Source organism: Palaemon carinicauda, chromosome 5 (assembly GCF_036898095.1).
Source record: "Palaemon carinicauda isolate YSFRI2023 chromosome 5, ASM3689809v2, whole genome shotgun sequence".
Taxonomy (NCBI): Eukaryota; Metazoa; Arthropoda; class Malacostraca; order Decapoda; family Palaemonidae; genus Palaemon; species Palaemon carinicauda.
Window position 1 is genome coordinate 182,463,500 of NC_090729.1, and position 19,102 is coordinate 182,482,601.

General features: G+C 40.5%; 1 protein-coding gene across 1 annotated transcript in view; it reads right to left on the reverse strand.

The window, feature by feature from the left end:
- Positions 1-19,102, reverse strand: part of LOC137641280 (pneumococcal serine-rich repeat protein-like) — an 80,913-nt gene that overhangs the window by 40,830 nt on the left and 20,981 nt on the right. Inside the window, exons 11-19 of the mRNA XM_068373709.1 lie at positions 18,658-18,891; positions 15,774-18,246; positions 12,973-15,533; positions 12,649-12,699; positions 9,637-12,333; positions 8,749-8,796; positions 8,035-8,287; positions 7,187-7,405; positions 6,752-7,055 (exon numbers count right to left, since the gene is read on the reverse strand). Coding sequence (XP_068229810.1) covers positions 6,752-7,055; positions 7,187-7,405; positions 8,035-8,287; positions 8,749-8,796; positions 9,637-12,333; positions 12,649-12,699; positions 12,973-15,533; positions 15,774-18,246; positions 18,658-18,891 — 8,840 coding nt within the window. The remainder of the gene's footprint in view (positions 1-6,751; positions 7,056-7,186; positions 7,406-8,034; positions 8,288-8,748; positions 8,797-9,636; positions 12,334-12,648; positions 12,700-12,972; positions 15,534-15,773; positions 18,247-18,657; positions 18,892-19,102) is intronic.

Consider the following 19,102-nt stretch of genomic DNA (forward strand, 5'->3'; position numbering starts at 1 on the left):
TTTTAGCTACTTATATTTATAGCTATATTTAAAAGTATTATAATGTATTAGTTTGATTTTACCTTTGAGTTTTATAGATGTTTTATGATGTTTTATGGTTTTTAATGCTTTAATAACTTATATTTCTATCAATACTTTTAATTCTCTAATAATATGGTTTTTTATGCTCTTAACGTTTTAAATGCATATATTTTTATCAGTACTTTTAGAACTATTATACATTTTGTTTTTCTCCGGACTTTTAAAATACTCCTGATTATAGTTTATATGCTTTTTTATTGTTTTGAGTACATATATATTTATCAATGCTTTTAAAACTTTGATATTATGTTTAGTTTTTCTCCCTACTTGATACTATGTATTATTCTTAACATGGATAATAATACCCAATGTATTAATTGGAAATAAAGGATTATTATTTACATTTAATTACTGTTCAACACTCTCAGACCTGTTGGAGTTCTGATCCCCCAGGTTTTAAAAGATTCAAAGGCCTCTCATGAATGGCAGAGGCTAAGTACAGTGACATTGTCACAGCAGGACACTGTCCTAGAGACTGACCATGTATACAAATGATCAGCTCTGATGACTCAGCAGGTAGACCTATAGACTCCCCCAAACCCTCCATCCTTAGCTCACAAGGATGGTGAGGTTGCAGACACTAAAAGACTCTATCATGCTTGAGAGGGTCTCGAACCCGAGTCTGGTAGAACGTCAGGCAGGGACTTTTTAAAGGTTTCAAGGCCGTTCATGAATGGTGGAGGCAGTGGACAGTGACATTGCCCTATCGAGCAGGACAATGCCCTAGAGACTTACCATATATACATATGATCAGCGCCCAAGCACCCTTTCCACCCAAGCTAGGACCAAGGAGAGTCAGGCAATGGCTGCACATGACTCAGCAGATACACCTGTAGGCTCCCGCCACCCCCCCCCCCCCCATCCTTAGCTCAAAAGGATGGTGAGGTTGCTGCGACCAAAGGAAATAACAAATTTGAGCGGGATTGGAACCCCAGTCTGGCGTTCACCAGTCAGGGACGTTACCACATTGGCCATCACAACCTAATTTTTAACGTTTTTCCTCACACTAATTGCAATTCTACATTAGTTTAGTAGGTTGACATATGCCTCGGTTTTTTTTTAGTTTTTGTTATTTCTTTTGAAATGTTATGTATCATAGTTTGCTATTTTTTTTTTCTATTTTTCCTTTCGATGTTTATTTGTTTACTTGTCCACTTCATCTACGTAATCGGATGCATAAGTTGTTGTAAGTATAATGATACTACTACTAATATTTGTGATAGTAGTATGGATTATAATGATACCAGTAATAGTAATTATGATAATGATTATGAAAACTATAATTTCAAATTAGAATTGCGTGAACAATGTAAATAAATATCTACCACCTACATCTATCAAACCCGTGACAGTCCAATTAACACAACCCTTTCATTTGAATCCCCAAGTTCGATTTCAGTGTGAGGTAGAAAATTAATGATGATGATAATATTAATGGTAATATGATAATATCGTTGTTATTATTAACCCCATTTGGAGGATAAATATCTTTAATCAATTTACAACATAAAATTTTTTTTATAAAATATCCTTCCAATTTCATAAAACTTTGTTTACCTCAATTTCTTTCTATTTCGTATTTATTATTTCTTATTTTTCTTAATCTGAATTAATCGTGATTACCTTCGCCAACGAAGTTGGAAGGATGTTATGTTTTCTCCCCTGTTTTTTTGTGTGTTTGTTAGTGTGTCTGTGTTTGTTTGTTTGCGACAGCTTCCTGGCCACAATTTAAAACATGGAGGGATTAACTGTTATGTAAAAAGGTAGAAATTATTAAATTTTGGAAGGTCAAGGTCACGGGCAAGCAAAATGTCCAATTCATGTAATCAGCCATAATTTTGGACATTGTTGTCACAGAGACTTCAAACTTGGTTCATATTTGATTGTATGAAAATGTACTTCAATTAATACATGGTTTAGGTCAAAGGTCAAGGTCAAGCAAAAGGTCTAGAAATATGCTGCTGCGGCGGAGGTCTGCGCTCCATCGAATGCCTCTCTAGTATTTTCATGTATTTACACATGCGATATCACACTTACTGTCCTTCCAAGGGTACGGCCTCTCCAAACCTCTTTCCAAAGGTTTAAATGTCACTCATGAGTGGCAGACGCAAACACCCTCTCCACAAAAGCCAGGACCAGTGAGGTTGCAGGCATTACTATAGTAGTATAGTAGTAACAATCTAATGCGAGGGTTTTGGCGTGTCCAAAGGAGAAAACACACGTTACCACTTCTTCAAGTTTATTGTTGAGTTTAAAGCTGTAAAGGTCGCTCATGAATGGCAGAGGCAAGGGACAGTGACATTGTACTATCAAGCAGGACAATGCCCTAGAGACTAATCACTTATGTATATGATTAGCGCCCAAGCCCCCTCTCCACCCAAGCCCCCTCTCCACCCAAGCTAGGACCAGGGAGGGCCAGGCAATGGCTGCTGATGACTCAGCAAATAGACCTACAGGCTCCCCCAAACCCCCCATCCCTAGCTCACCAGGATGGTGAGGTTGCAGTGACCAAAGGAACTAACGAGTTTGAGTGGGACTCGAACCCCATTCTGGCGTTCACCAGTCAGGGACGTTACCACATTGGCCACCACAAGTTGGTACCCTAAAGTCAAAGTCTATGTATTGTACAGATTTTCATCCTTTCAGAGTCTGAGGAGGAGGAATGGCCACTCCAATTACCCTAGAAAGGTTTATTGGTATAAAAGTTTAGTTTTCTTTTAGTCAGATATTTGTCATGTAGTGTCTGAGGCCTTTGTTTAACAGTGGACTAGTAACGTCTAATGATGATGCTGATGATGAAGAGTGTTTGATAAGTAATATAATGTACCATAGCAATAGTTTCAGCATGTGCATTGACATAAGAGCTTTGGAGTTATACTGTTATTTCTATTCTTCAATTAACTACTACGAAAGATTGCTTTTTCCTCTGATAATGAATTCAGCTTGTGATATGCGCGTGACTGACCTGAGACAGAAGCTCAGAATGGTGCATACATAAACCTCATTTCTTCACTTTATAAGGTTAATATAAAAGACGGGTTTAATTTAAAGAATTTAATCACACACACTAAATATATATATATATATATATATATATATATATATATATATATATATATATATATATATATATATATATATATATATATATATATATATATATATGTATGTATATACACACGTCTGATAATTTCCACCTTCACCTACAAGGACTCATCTTATAAGATTTATCCTTTCTTAAGAGAATAACAAAAAGGAAATTGCTTCTTAACTGACAGAAACGGATTCCAGTACATGCCCTGAGAATAGACATTGTAGATGTGGTATCTTGAAGCCACGTTTATTAAATATGATATTGAAAAATTGTCTGAAAATTTATATTTAACAACTGTATACATAAAGTCATGTTTTGTAAATATTTTTGAGTAATTCAGTTCAGTTTTGTTATATAACAACAATCTATATTTCATAAAACTTTCTTTAGACTGGAAGTTTGGCAACGCAGGTAAAGGGATTTAGCCCCACCTAAACCGTCACGATAAACTGGTTTGGGTATAGTAGATAAGTGGCTCAGACTCTCGACCCATAGATTGTGAGTAGTGGCCATTTAGAGTAAGTTACCACAGTCAAAGGTATAATAATTTTTTTATCTATCATATATGTTATCTGTTTATATTCTAACCTTTCTTATTCCATTATCTGCTCCTTTGTATGTTATTAGCTTTCATTTTTCTATTTGTTTTTCACTTCAAATATTTCGTATTTTGCAGCGTTTTCATGTTATCATAGTTTTACATATTCTCTTCTTTGTTCTTGTTTTCTCCATCCCATCTTGATCGTTGTTCTCGTATCTTTCTTACTTCATTATTATTTCTTTTTCCTTCTTAAAGGTTTAAAGGCCGCTAATGAACGGCGGAGGCAAGGGATAGTGACATTCCCCTATCAAATAGGACAATGCCTTAGAGACTGACCATATATACATATGATCAGCGTCCAAGCCCCCTCTCTACCCAAGCCAGGGCCAAAGAAGGACAGACAATGGCTGCTGATGACTCAGCAGATAGATCTATAGGCTCACCCCCCCCCCCCCCCCACATTCTTAGCCCACAAGAATGGTGAAATTGCCTTGACCAAAGGAACTAACGAGTTTGAGCAGGACTCGAACCCTAGTCTACCACTTAAGCCACCACATCAAGTTGTTGATTTTTTTTTTTAACTTAGTGTGAGTACTTTACCAATTTGATCAATCCAAAGAAACGAACAAGTATGATAATTCTCATTTGAGCCATGTAGTTCGTGGTGGGGTCAAAGGTACTGTATGTTTGTTATTTTATATGACAGATGATCTGTCATTAGAAAAAAAAGCCAACTTATTTATTTTTGGGGCCAAATAGACCAACACAAATAATGGAAAAGTTTATCAAAAGGTGACAATGTACTTAAGTTTATGAGCCAAGTTGACTCACTTGAACATTGAAAAAAAAAGGTTATCAAAAGGTGACAAAGTACTCAAGTTTATGAGCCAAGTTGACTCACTTGAACATTGGAAAAAAAAGGTTATCAAAAGGTGACAATGTACTTAAGTTTATGAGCCAAGTGGACTCACTTGAACGTTGGGAAAGAAGGTTATCAAAAGGTGACAATGTACTTAAGTTTATGAGCCAAGTTGACTCACTTGAACGTTGGGAAAAAAGGTTATCAAAAGGTGACAATGTACTTAAGTTTATGAGCCAAGTTGACTCACTTGAACATTGGAAAAAAAAGGTTATCAAAAGGTGACAATGTACTTCAGTTTATGAGCCAAGTTGACTCACTTGAACGTTGGGAAAAAAGGTTATCAAAAGGTGACAATGTACTTAAGTTTATGAGCCTAGTTGACTCACTTGAACATTGGAAAAAAAAAGGTTATCAAAAGGTGACAATGTACTTAAGTTTATGAGCCAATTTGACTCACTTGAACCTTGGAAAATGTTATCAAAAGGTCACAGTCTATATATTTTTGGAGCCAATCTGACCCACACGAACATAAGAGAGGTTACCAATTATGAAGGTTATCAAAACAATCATAGCCGTTTATTATTTATTAATCCTCATCACCTGTTAATTCATATAAGATTGATTGCTTTCACTCTGAGCATTTATCTTTTCGAATCTGCAAGAACAATGTCTCTATTTTATTAACTCAAATACATGGATAACTACAGGTCCAGCTGACCATGTGATGTGAAAGGATGGGTCTAGGCAACTTTTAGGATCTGAATTTTTAGTAATGGATGAAAACTAGAAATTTTTTTAGAAGAATGAAAGCTTTCGAAATGAGATATATATATATATATATATATATATATATATATATATATATATATATATATATATATATATATATATATATATATATATATATATATATATATATATATATATATATATATATATATATATATATATATATGTACACAATCAGAATTATCAAGATTAATTCAACAATTTGTATTATCTCTAGGAATGACATTTATACTTATGTTTCACATCACAAGAACAATCTCCATTTGGTTGACCTGAGACTACAAAACTGACAGTTAGTTGAGGTTAGTCTACCCTCATGATATTCTCGAACGATTTAGGCCGTCGTCTTGGAAATATTTGCAATTCTCACCCCCGTCATAACAAATTTATTACCGTCGTGTTGTGGAATAATTAAAATTTTATGACTAGGTCAAAAGTTATCCTCAAATTATCAGGTTCATCGATCATCTCAGTTGTGTTTGAAAGTTGTCTAAATCCGGATTGAATAGTGCATCTTGAATCCTTGCTTCGTGTCATGTTCATGGGAACTGTGAAAGCGCTAGAATAAACTTTATATGTGGGATTGTCATTCTAATCTGTGTTGTTCAATGTAGTTTTTATGTAAATGTAAGTAATCCTGTCAGTTCCATTACTGAGACCCTTAGGGTCAGAGCAGTCTATATCACATCTTTTGATGGTTATTCATATTGACATGTTTGATGCTCTTTCTTCAAGTGAAAGAGTGATAGGATGATCATCTGGGTTTGTTGTGATGAGCAATGCTGTAGTAGAGTCCTCCGTAGGGTTTGGACATTTTGTTTTTTTCAGTCATTGAATTATCTGTTATGTTCAGTATAATGCTTACATGTGTATCTTCATTTTCTGTTGTTATAACTACTTGACTCTACCACTGGGGTGGTTACTTCTTGTTTGCCTCCTATTGCTGTTGACTCTTCTGTTGATGCCCTTGTGGATGGTGCACCTGCTGCTGCAAATATCTTTGCTGCTGCTTCATTTACAGTTGTTAGTATTGCTTCCATAGAAGTTTGTGATATTCGAGAGCTTCTGGCTTCTTCCCAGTCGCCTGCTGTCGGTACTGCACTTGTTATTGTGATTTCTGTTACTTGCTCACTTGTGGTTTTTTTCTTCAACTGCTGATATGGAGGTTAATATTTCATTTTGGGAAGTGCTTGTCTTCCTCATTATAGGCTAAAGAGGTACGGTTGTTTATCTCTTTTTGCCTTTTTCCTATCTTTCAATTATTGTATTCTATATCGCAGTTTTGTATTATTTTTTTCAGTTTCTTTAGTTTCTTTTACAATCTCAGTTAGTTTTTCTGTTTTTTGGAACTATTTGAGTTTTAGCATCTTTATTCATGACCTACATTCCATTCCTTAGAGCTTCAGTTAATTCTGCAATAAATTCTATGAGACACCGTAATAGGTCTCCTCTCAGCACTTTCTGAATATCTGGTGGTGTAATGAGAGTCATATCTGTAGATGTACCACCGGTGACTATTGGACAATACTGCCAAGCATACTCGGTTGATCCTTGTGCATGTTTCGTAAATCTTCTTGATGAATTAAAGATTAAAGTAAGGATGTTTATGGCCTCTATTGCATCCGTTTCATGGTGATGTTGACTTTCTAATTGTTTTGAGGTCTCATTAAGTGCTACGATCTCCTGCTCTTTGACATTGATAGCATATGTTACAATACTAAGCTCATCTTGTGCTTGATTGTATACCATTCTTTGTTCTTGCATTTTTTGTTACTGAAGTGGAATTTGTAAGTGGATAAGTTGTAGTTGGCCCACTTACTGCGGTTGTTGTCTCTGCTACTTGTGAGGTAGTGGTTGGAGACTGCTGATCTTGGAGTCTCTGATGCTAGCGGTTTGTGACCTATTGCCTTTGCAGTCAGCATTGTTGATGTGCTAGTTGTGGGAAACCCTACTTTTGTAGTGGTTTTTAGTGCTGATGTGCTTGAAGAAACTGCTGATGTGTTTGTGTTTGTTACTTGTAAGCTAGTAATTGGAGAATCTGTTGTTGAAGTATTTTAGGTGTTGGTGTACTGGTGCCTCAAGATCCTATTGCCATGGTAGTCAGTGTTGTTGTGTTAGTCACCCAAGTCCCTGCTGTTGTAGTTGTTTCGAGTGCTGATGTACAGTACATGAAGAAACTGCTAATTGAGTTCTCTTTGTTACTTGTAAACTAGCAACATTTGAAAGAGGTAACTAGAATTATTTTAAGCAAGAAAGGGCCATTAGTGCTCCATTGAACGTTTATAAGACAGTTATCATGCCCGTACCATTATATGTGGTAGAAACTTAAGCACATTAGAAGAAAGAGGAAGAACTTCTGTATGTAACCGAGATAGGGATGGTGAGATGGATTGCTGGAATATCACTACTGGAAAGAGGGTCAAGTCAAGATATAAGAATTATGTGTAATATAGGTAATATAAAGGAGAAGGCTAGGGAAGCTCGTTTGAAATATAGTGGCCATGTAATGAGAAGAGAAGAGCTGGAACCAATCATGTGGACTAAGAACAGGATAGTGATGGGGATGTGGTGAGGAGGGATATAAATGAGGTGGGATTTGAGGGGGTGGAAGAGATGCAATGAATAGAAATAGAAGGGAAAAGTTCACTGTACTATACTGGGTTTAACAAATAATGACGATGGGGAAAGTAATGACTGGAGGATCTACTGTTGTGGTAGTTTTTGGTACTGATATACTGGTGGCTTGAGGGCCTATGGCTGTTGTGGTCAAAGTTGTCGATGTGGTAGTCATAGGAATCACTGCTGATGTGGTGGCTTCTAGGGATGGCGTGCTTGAAGAAACTGTTTCTGTGGTTGTTGTTGCTACTTGTGAATTGGAGAATCTGGTATTGTAGTAGTTTCTGGTGCTGATGCTGATTGTCTGGTGGATTTAGGGCCTATTGACGTGGTTGTTAGTGTTGTCAATATACTAACAGTAGTAGGCCCTGCTGTTTTAGTGGATTTTAGTGCTGTTGTTATTGAAGAAACCGCTGCTTTGGTTTTTACAATATATAAAATGGATGGGGGGCGGGGGTAAGGAGGGATATGGGTAAGGTAGGACTAGTGAAAGTAAATGCAAAGAATAGAAATAGAAGGGAAAAGTTAGCTCTAGCAGCAGATCCTGCTATGCAGAGTTTAACCAATGATGATGACAATGGGGAAGGGAGCATCTGTAGGAGCTGCTGTTGAAACCGCTGAAGTATTTGTCGTTGCTACTTGTGAGGTAGTGGTTGGAAAATCTGATGTTGTGGTAGTTTCTGGTACTGGTGTGCTGGTGGCTTGAGGTGCTATTGGCGTGGTTGTCTGCGTTGTCGATATACTAGTAGTAGGAAGCCCTGTTGTTGTAGTCGAGTCTAGTGTTGATGTGCTTGATGAAACCGCTGAAGTAGTTGTCGTTGCAACTTGTGAGGTAGTGGTTGGAGAATCTGATGTTGTGGTAGTTTCTAGTACTGGTGTGCTGGTGGCTTGAGGTGCTATTGGCGTGGTTGTCTGCGTTGTCGATATGCTAGTAGTAGGAAGCCCTGTTGTTGTAGTCGAGTCTAGTGTTGATGTACTTGATGAAACCGCTGAAGTAGTTGTCGTTGCAACTTGTGAGGTAGTGGTTGGAGAATCTGATGTTGTGGTAGTTTCTGGTACTGGTGTGCTGGTGGCTTGAGGTGCTATTGGCGTGGTTGTCTGCGTTGTCGATATGCTAGTAGTAGGAAGCCCTGTTGTTGTAATCGAGTCTAGTGTTGATGTGCTTGATGAAACCGCTGAAGTAGTTGTCGTTGCTACTTGTGAGGTAGTGGTTGGAAAATCTGATGTTGTGGTAGTTTCTGGTACTGGTGTGCTGGTGGCTTGAGGTGCTATTGGCGTGGTTGTCTGCGTTGTCGATATGCTAGTAGTAGGAAGCCCTGTTGTTGTAGTCGAGTCTAGTGTTGATGTGCTTGATAAAACCACTGAAGTAGTTGTCGTTGCTACTTGTGAGGTAGTGGTTGGAGAATCTGATGTTGTGGTAGTTTCTGGTACTAGTGTGCTGGTGGCTTGAGGTGCTATTGGCGTGGTTGTCTGTGTTGTCGATATGCTAGTAGTAGGAAGCCCTGTTGTTGTAGTCGACTCTAGTGTTGATGTGCTTGATGAAACCGCTGAAGTAGTTGTCGTTGCAACTTGTGAGGTAGTGGTTGGAGAATCTGATGTTGTGGTAGTTTCTGGTATTGGTGTGCTGGTGGCTTGAGGTGCTATTGGCGTGGTTGTCTGTGTTGTCGATATGCTAGTAGTAGGAAGCCCTGTTGTTGTAGTCGACTCTAGTGTTGATGTGCTTGATGAAACCGCTGAAGTAGTTGTTGTTGCTGCTTTTGAGGTAGTGGTTGGAGAATCTGATGTTGTAGTTTCTGGTACTGGTGTGCTGGTGGCTTGAGGTGCTATTGGCGTGGTTGTCTGCATTGTCGATATGCTAGTAGTAGGAAGCCCTGTTGTTGTAGTCGTGTCTAGTGTTGATATGCTTGATGAAATCGCTGAAGTACTTGTCGTTGCTACTTGTGAGGTAGTGGTTGGAGAAGCTGATGTTGTGGTAGTTTCTGGTTCTGTTGTGCTGGTTATAGGCAGAACAGGAATAGTTGTTTTTATCATAGATGTAGTCTTTTCTTTTTCATTTTTTATGTTTTCTTCGATCTCAGTTATTTTTGACGCTATTTCATCTAATTTTTTAGCCAATGACTCTTTCTGATCATTTAATGATTGTATACTGTTTAGCAGTTGGGTTTTGTTGCTTTCAATCTCTTGAACTTGTTTTGCAATCTCATTGAGTTCCTCATTTTTTGCTGTTACTGCTTCATTTGCCTTTGCGACTATTTGAGTTTTGGCATCTTCATTTATGACATACGTTCCATTCTTTAGAGCTTCAGTCAATTCTGCAATAAATTCTGTGAGGCACTGTAAGAGATCTACCTCAACTGCTTCCTGGATATCTTGTATTGCGATAACAGTCATAACTGTAGGTGTTCCTCTGGTAACATTACCTGTTGGACAGTACTGCCAATCATATTCTGTTGACATTTGTGCTAGTCTCCTATGTCTTCTCGATGAATTAAAGATTGAAGTAAGATTGTTTAGGACATCTACTGCATCTGTTCCAGCCTGATATTGACTTTCTAATTTTTGTGATGTCTCATTAAGTGCTAAGATCTCCTGTTCTTTTTGGTATATAGTATTTGTTAAATTACTAAGCTCTTCTTGGGTTTGATTGTATATCTCTCTTTGTTCTTGCATTTCTTCTTGTAATGCTGTTTCGTTAAAAGACGGCTTTGTAACTTGAGATGTTGTATTTATTGGTACTGAAATCGAATTTGTAACTGAGTCCTTTGTGGTTGATTGACCTACTACTGTCGTTGTCTCTGCTGCTTGTGAGGTTGTGGTTGAAGTATCTGCTATCGTGGTAGTGTCTGGTGCTCGTGTGCTACTAACTTTAAGTTCTGTTTCCATGGCAGTCATTGCTGTTGATGTCGTAGTTATAGGAAGCCCTGTTGTTGTAGTGGTGTTGAGTGCTGATGTGGTTGTTGTTTCTACTTTAGAGGTACTAGCTGGAGAATCTATTGACGTAGTTGTGTTTGCTACTTGTGAGCTAGTGGTTGGAGAATATGCTATTGTGTTTGTGTTTGGTACTGGTGTGCTGGTGGCTTGAGGTGCTATTGGCGTGGTTGTCTGCGTTGTCGATATGCTAGTAGTAGGAAGCCCTGTTGTTGTAGTCGAGTCTAGTGTTGATGTGCTTGATGAAACCGCTGAAGTACTTGTCGTTGCAACTTGTGAGGTAGTGGTTGGAGAATCTGATGTTGTGGTAGTTTTTGGTACTGGTGTGCTGGTGGCTTGAGGTACCATCGGCGTGGTTGTCTGCGTTGTCGATATGCTAGTAGTAGGAAGCCCTGTTGTTGTAGTCGAGTCTAGTGTTGATGTGCTTGATGAAACCGCTGAAGTAGTTGTCGTTGCTGCTTGTGAGGTAGAGGTTGGAGAATCTGATGTTGTGGTAGTTTTTGGTACTGGTGTGCTGGTGGCTTGAGGTGCTATTGGCGTGGTTGTCTGCGTTGTCGATATGCTAGTAGTAGGAAGCCCTGTTGTTGTAGTCGAGTCTAGTGTTGATGTGCTTGATGAAACCGCTGAAGTAGTTGTCGTTGCAACTTGTGAGGTAGTGGTTGGAGAATCTGATGTGGTAGTTTTTGGTACTGGTGTGGTGGTGGCTTGAGGTACCATTGGCGTGGTTGTCTGCGTTGTCGATATGCTAGTAGTAGGAAGCCCTGTTGTTGTAATCGAGTCTAGTGTTGATGTGCTTGATGAAACTGCTGAAGTAGTTGTTGTTGCAACTTGTGAGGTAGTGGTTGGAGAATCTGATGTTGTGGTAGTTTCTGGTACTGGTGTGCTGGTGGCTTGAGGTGCTATTGGGGTGGTTGTCTGCGTTGTCGATATGCTAGTAGTAGGAAGCCCTGTTGTTGTAGTCGAGTCTAGTGTTGATGTGCTTGATGAAACCGCTGAAGTACTTGTCGTTGCTACTTTTGAGGTAGTGGTTGGAGAATCTGATGTTGTGGTAGTTTCTGGTACTGGTGTGCTGGTGGCTTGAGGTACCATTGGCGTGGTTGTCTGCGTTGTCGATATGCTAGTAGTAGGAAGCCCTGTTGTTGTAGTCGAGTCTAGTGTTGATGTGCTTGATGAAACCGCTGAAGTAGTTGTTGTTGCAACTTGTGAGGTAGTGGTTGGAGAATCTGATGTTGTGGTAGTTTCTGGTACTGGTGTGCTGGTGGCTTGAGGTGCCATTGGGGTGGTTGTCTGCGTTGTCGATATGCTAGTAGTAGGAAGCCCTGTTGTTGTAGTCGAGTCTAATGTTGATGTGCTTGATGAAACCGCTGAAGTAGTTGTCGTTGCAACTTGTGAGGTAGTGGTTGGAGAATCTGATGTTGTGGTAGTTTCTGGTACTGGTGTGCTGGTGGCTTGAGGTGCTATTGGCGTGGTTGTCTGCGTTGTCGATATGCTAGTAGTAGGAAGCCCTGTTGTTGTAATCGAGTCTAGTGTTGATGTGCTTGATGAAACCGCTGAAGTAGTTGTCGTTGCTACTTGTGAGGTAGTGGTTGGAAAATCTGATGTTGTGGTAGTTTCTGGTACTGGTGTGCTGGTGGCTTGAGGTGCTATTGGCGTGGTTGTCTGCGTTGTCGATATGCTAGTAGTAGGAAGCCCTGTTGTTGTAGTCGAGTCTAGTGTTGATGTGCTTGATAAAACCGCTGAAGTAGTTGTCGTTGCTACTTGTGAGGTAGTGGTTGGAGAATCTGATGTTGTGGTAGTTTCTGGTACTAGTGTGCTGGTGGCTTGAGGTGCTATTGGCGTGGTTGTCTGTGTTGTCGATATGCTAGTAGTAGGAAGCCCTGTTGTTGTAGTCGACTCTAGTGTTGATGTGCTTGATGAAACCGCTGAAGTAGTTGTCGTTGCAACTTGTGAGGTAGTGGTTGGAGAATCTGATGTTGTGGTAGTTTCTGGTATTGGTGTGCTGGTGGCTTGAGGTGCTATTGGCGTGGTTGTCTGTGTTGTCGATATGCTAGTAGTAGGAAGCCCTGTTGTTGTAGTCGACTCTAGTGTTGATGTGCTTGATGAAACCGCTGAAGTAGTTGTTGTTGCTGCTTTTGAGGTAGTGGTTGGAGAATCTGATGTTGTAGTTTCTGGTACTGGTGTGCTGGTGGCTTGAGGTGCTATTGGCGTGATTGTCTGCATTGTCGATATGCTAGTAGTAGGAAGCCCTGTTGTTGTAGTCGTGTCTAGTGTTGATATGCTTGATGAAATCGCTGAAGTACTTGTCGTTGCTACTTGTGAGGTAGTGGTTGGAGAAGCTGATGTTGTGGTAGTTTCTGGGTCTGTTGTGCTGGTTATAGGCAGAACAGGAATAGTTGTTTTTATCATAGATGTAGTCTTTTCTTTTTCATTTTTTATGTTTTCTTCGATCTCAGTTATTTTTGACGCTATTTCATCTAATTTTTTAGCCAATGACTCTTTCTGATCATTTAATGATTGTATACTGTTTAGCAGTTGGGTTTTGTTGCTTTCAATCTCTTGAACTTGTTTTGCAATCTCATTGAGTTCCTCATTTTTTGCTGTTACTGCTTCATTTGCCTTTGCGACTATTTGAGTTTTGGCATCTTCATTTATGACATACGTTCCATTCTTTAGAGCTTCAGTCAATTCTGCAATAAATTCTGTGAGGCACTGTAAGAGATCTACCTCAACTGCTTCCTGGATATCTTGTATTGCGATAACAGTCATAACTGTAGGTGTTCCTCTGGTAACATTACCTGTTGGACAGTACTGCCAATCATATTCTGTTGACATTTGTGCTAGTCTCCTATGTCTTCTCGATGAATTAAAGATTGAAGTAAGATTGTTTAGGACATCTACTGCATCTGTTCCAGCCTGATATTGACTTTCTAATTTTTGTGATGTCTCATTAAGTGCTAAGATCTCCTGTTCTTTTTGGTTTATAGTATTTGTTAAATTACTAAGCTCTTCTTGGGTTTGATTGTATATCTCTCTTTGCTCTTGCATTTCTTCTTGTAATGCTGTTTCGTTAAAAGACGGCTTTGTAACTTGAGATGTTGTATTTATTGGTACTGAAATCGAATTTGTAACTGAGTCCTTTGTGGTTGATTGACCTACTACTGTCGTTGTCTCTGCTGCTTGTGAGGTTGTGGTTGAAGTATCTGCTATCGTGGTAGTGTCTGGTGCTCGTGTGCTACTAACTTTAAGTTCTGTTTCCATGGCAGTCATTGCTGTTGATGTCGTAGTTATAGGAAGCCCTGTTGTTGTAGTGGTGTTGAGTGCTGATGTGGTTGTTGTTTCTACTTTAGAGGTACTAGCTGGAGAATCTATTGACGTAGTTGTGTTTGCTACTTGTGAGCTAGTGGTTGGAGAATCTGATGTTGTGGTAGTTTCTGGTACTGGTGTGCTGGTGGTTTGTGATCCTATTGGCGTGGTTGTCTGCGTTGTCGATATGCTAGTAGTAGGAAGCCCTGTTGTTGTAGTCGAGTCTAGTGTTGATGTGCTTGATGAAACCGCTGAAGTAGTTGTCGTTGCAACTTGTGAGGTAGTGGTTGGAGAATCTGATGTTGTGATAGTTTTTGGTACTGGTGTGCTGGTGGCTTGAGGTACCATTGGCGTGGTTGTCTGCGTTGTCGATATGTTAGTAGTAGGAAGCCCTGTTGTTGTAGTCGAGTCTAGTGTTGATGTGCTTGATGAAACTGCTGAAGTAGTTGTCGTTGCTGCTTGTGAGGTAGAGGTTGGAGAATCTGATGTTGTGGTAGTTTTTGGTACTGGTGTGCTGGTGGCTTGAGGTGCTATTGGCGTGGTTGTCTGCATTGTCGATATGCTAGTAGTAGGAAGCCCTGTTGTTGTAGTCGAGTCTAGTGTTGATGTGCTTGATGAAACCGCTGAAGTAGTTGTCGTTGCAACTTGTGAGGTAGTGGTTGGAGAATCTGATGTGGTAGTTTTTGGTACTGGTGTGGTGGTGGCTTGAGGTACCATTGGCGTGGTTGTCTGCGTTGTCGATATGCTAGTAGTAGGAAGCCCTGTTGTTGTAATCGAGTCTAGTGTTGATGTGCTTGATGAAACTGCTGAAGTAGTTGTTGTTGCAACTTGTGAGGTAGTGGTTGGAGAATCTGATGTTGTGGTAGTTTCTGGTACTGGTGTGCTGGTGGCTTGAGGTGCTATTGGGGTGGTTGTCTGCGTTGTCGATATGCTAGTAGTAGGAAGCCCTGTTGTTGTAGTCGAGTCTAGTGTTGATGTGCTTGATGAAACCGCTGAAGTAGTTGTCGTTGCTACTTTTGAGGTAGTGGTTGGAGAATCTGATGTTGTGGTAGTTTCTGGTACTGGTGTGCTGGTGGCTTGAGGTACCATTGGCGTGGTTGTCTGCGTTGTCGATATGCTAGTAGTAGGAAGCCCTGTTGTTGTAGTCGAGTCTAGTGTTGATGTGCTTGATGAAAGCGCTGAAGTAGTTGTTGTTGTAACTTGTGAGGTAGTGGTTGGAGAATCTGATGTTGTGGTAGTTTCTGGTACTGGTGTGCTGGTGGCTTGAGGTGCTATTGGGGTGGTTGTCTGCGTTGTCGATATGCTAGTAGTAGGAAGCCCTGTTGTTGTAGTCGAGTCTAATGTTGATGTGCTTGATGAAACCGCTGAAGTAGTTGTCGTTGCAACTTGTGAGGTAGTGGTTGGAGAATCTGATGTTGTGGTAGTTTCTGGTACTGGTGTGCTGGTGGCTTGAGGTGCTATTGGCGTGGTTGTCTGCGTTGTCGATATGCTAGTAGTAGGAAGCCCTGTTGTTGTAGTCGTGTCTAGTGTTGATGTGCTTGATGAAATCGCTGAAGTACTTGTCGTTGCTACTTGTGAGGTAGTGGTTGGAGAATCTGATGTTGTGGTAGTTTCTGGTACTGGTGTGCTGGTTGATTGAGGACCTACTGGAGTGATGGTCAGAGTTGTTGATGTGCTAGTTATGGGAATCACAGGTGATGTAGTTGCTTCTAGTGTTTCTGTGCTTGAAGAAACTGCTAATGTGGTTGTTGGTACTTGTGAGGTAGAGATTGAAGAATTTCTTCTTGTGGTAGTTTCTGGTTCTGTTGTGCTGGTTATAGGCAGAACAGGAATAGTTGTTTTTATCATAGATGTAGTCTTTTCTTTTTCATTTTTTATGTTTTCTTCGATATCAGTTATTTTTGACGCTATTTCATCTAATTTTTTAGCCAATGACTCTTTCTGATCATTTAATGATTGTATACTGTTTAGCAGTTGGGTTTTGTTGCTTTCAATCTCTTGAACTTGTTTTGCAATCTCATTGAGTTCCTCATTTTTTGCTGTTACTGCTTCATTTGCCTTTGCGACTATTTGAGTTTTGGCATCTTCATTTATGACATACGTTCCATTCTTTAGAGCTTCAGTCAATTCTGCAATAAATTCTGTGAGGCACTGTAAGAGATCTACCTCAACTGCTTCCTGGATATCTTGTATTGCGATAACAGTCATAACTGTAGGTGTTCCTCTGGTAACATTACCTGTTGGACAGTACTGCCAATCATATTCTGTTGACATTTGTGCTAGTCTCCTATGTCTTCTCGATGAATTAAAGATTGAAGTAAGATTGTTTAGGACATCTACTGCATCTGTTCCAGCCTGATATTGACTTTCTAATTTTTGTGATGTCTCATTAAGTGCTAAGATCTCCTGTTCTTTTTGGTTTATAGTATTTGTTAAATTACTAAGCTCTTCTTGGGTTTGATTGTATATCTCTCTTTGTTCTTGCATTTCTTCTTGTAATGCTGTTTCGTTAAAAGACGGCTTCGTAACTTGAGATGTTGTATTTATTGGTACTGAAATCGAATTTGTAACTGAGTCCTTTGTGGTTGATTGACCTACTACTGTCGTTGTCTCTGCTGCTTGTGAGGTTGTGGTTGAAGTATCTGCTATCGTGGTAGTGTCTGGTGCTCGTGTGCTACTAACTTTAAGTTCTGTTTCCATGGCAGTCATTGCTGTTGATGTCGTAGTTATAGGAAGCCCTGTTGTTGTAGTGGTGTTGAGTGCTGATGTGGTTGTTGTTTCTACTTTAGAGGTACTAGCTGGAGAATCTATTGACGTAGTTGTGTTTGCTACTTGTGAGCTAGTGGTTGGAGAATATGCTATTGTGGTTGTGTTTGGTACTGGTGTGCTGGTGGCTTGAGGTGCTATTGGCGTGGTTGTCTGCGTTGTCGATATGCTAGTAGTAGGAAGCCCTGTTGTTGTAGTCGAGTCTAGTGTTGATGTGCTTGATGAAACCGCTGAAGTACTTGTCGTTGCAACTTGTGAGGTAGTGGTTGGAGAATCTGATGTTGTGGTAGTTTTTGGTACTGGTGTGCTGGTGGCTTGAGGTACCATCGGCGTGGTTGTCTGCGTTGTCGATATGCTAGTAGTAGGAAGCCCTGTTGTTGTAGTCGAGTCTAGTGTTGATGTGCTTGATGAAACCGCTGAAGTAGTTGTCGTTGCTGCTTGTGAGGTAGAGGTTGGAGAATCTGATGTTGTGGTAGTTTTTGGTACTGGTGTGCTGGTGGCTTGAGGTGCTATTGGCGTGGTTGTCTGCGTTGTCGATATGCTAGTAGTAGGAAGCCCTGTTGTTGTAGTCGAGTCTAGTGTTGATGTGCTTGATGAAACCGCTGAAGTAGTTGTCGTTGCAACTTGTGAGGTAGTGGTTGGAGAATCTGATGTGGTAGTTTTTGGTACTGGTGTGGTGGTGGCTTGAGGTACCATTGGCGTGGTTGTCTGCGTTGTCGATATGCTAGTAGTAGGAAGCCCTGTTGTTGTAATCGAGTCTAGTGTTGATGTGCTTGATGAAACTGCTGAAGTAGTTGTTGTTGCAACTTGTGAGGTAGTGGTTGGAGAATCTGATGTTGTGGTAGTTTCTGGTACTGGTGTGCTGGTGGCCTGAGGTGCTATTGGGGTGGTTGTCTGCGTTGTCGATATGCTAGTAGTAGGAAGCCCTGTTGTTGTAGTCGAGTCTAGTGTTGATGTGCTTGATGAAACCGCTGAAGTAGTTGTCGTTGCTACTTTTGAGGTAGTGGTTGGAGAATCTGATGTTGTGGTAGTTTCTGGTACTGGTGTGCTGGTGGCTTGAGGTACCATTGGCGTGGTTGTCTGCGTTGTCGATATGCTAGTAGTAGGAAGCCCTGTTGTTGTAGTCGAGTCTAGTGTTGATGTGCTTGATGAAACCGCTGAAGTAGTTGTTGTTGCAACTTGTGAGGTAGTGGTTGGAGAATCTGATGTTGTGGTAGTTTCTGGTACTGGTGTGCTGGTGGCTTGAGGTGCCATTGGGGTGGTTGTCTGCGTTGTCGATATGCTAGTAGTAGGAAGCCCTGTTGTTGTAGTCGAGTCTAATGTTGATGTGCTTGATGAAACCGCTGAAGTAGTTGTCGTTGCAACTTGTGAGGTAGTGGTTGGAGAATCTGATGTTGTGGTAGTTTCTGGTACTGGTGTGCTGGTGGCTTGAGGTGCTATTGGCGTGGTTGTCTGCGTTGTCGATATGCTAGTAGTAGGAAGCCCTGTTGTTGTAATCGAGTCTAGTGTTGATGTGCTTGATGAAACCGCTGAAGTAGTTGTCGTTGCTACTTGTGAGGTAGTGGTTGGAAAATCTGATGTTGTGGTAGTTTCTGGTACTGGTGTGCTGGTGGCTTGAGGTGCTATTGGCGTGGTTGTCTGCGTTGTCGATATGCTAGTAGTAGGAAGCCCTGTTGTTGTAGTCGAGTCTAGTGTTGATGTGCTTGATAAAACCGCTGAAGTAGTTGTCGTTGCTACTTGTGAGGTAGTGGTTGGAGAATCTGATGTTGTGGTAGTTTCTGGTACTAGTGTGCTGGTGGCTTGAGGTGCTATTGGCGTGGTTGTCTGTGTTGTCGATATGCTAGTAGTAGGAAGCCCTGTTGTTGTAGTCGACTCTAGTGTTGATGTGCTTGATGAAACCGCTGAAGTAGTTGTCGTTGCAACTTGTGAGGTAGTGGTTGGAGAATCTGATGTTGTGGTAGTTTCTGGTATTGGTGTGCTGGTGGCTTGAGGTGCTATTGGCGTGGTTGTCTGTGTTGTCGATATGCTAGTAGTAGGAAGCCCTGTTGTATTAGTCGACTCTAGTGTTGATGTGCTTGATGAAACCGCTGAAGTAGTTGTTGTTGCTGCTTTTGAGGTAGTG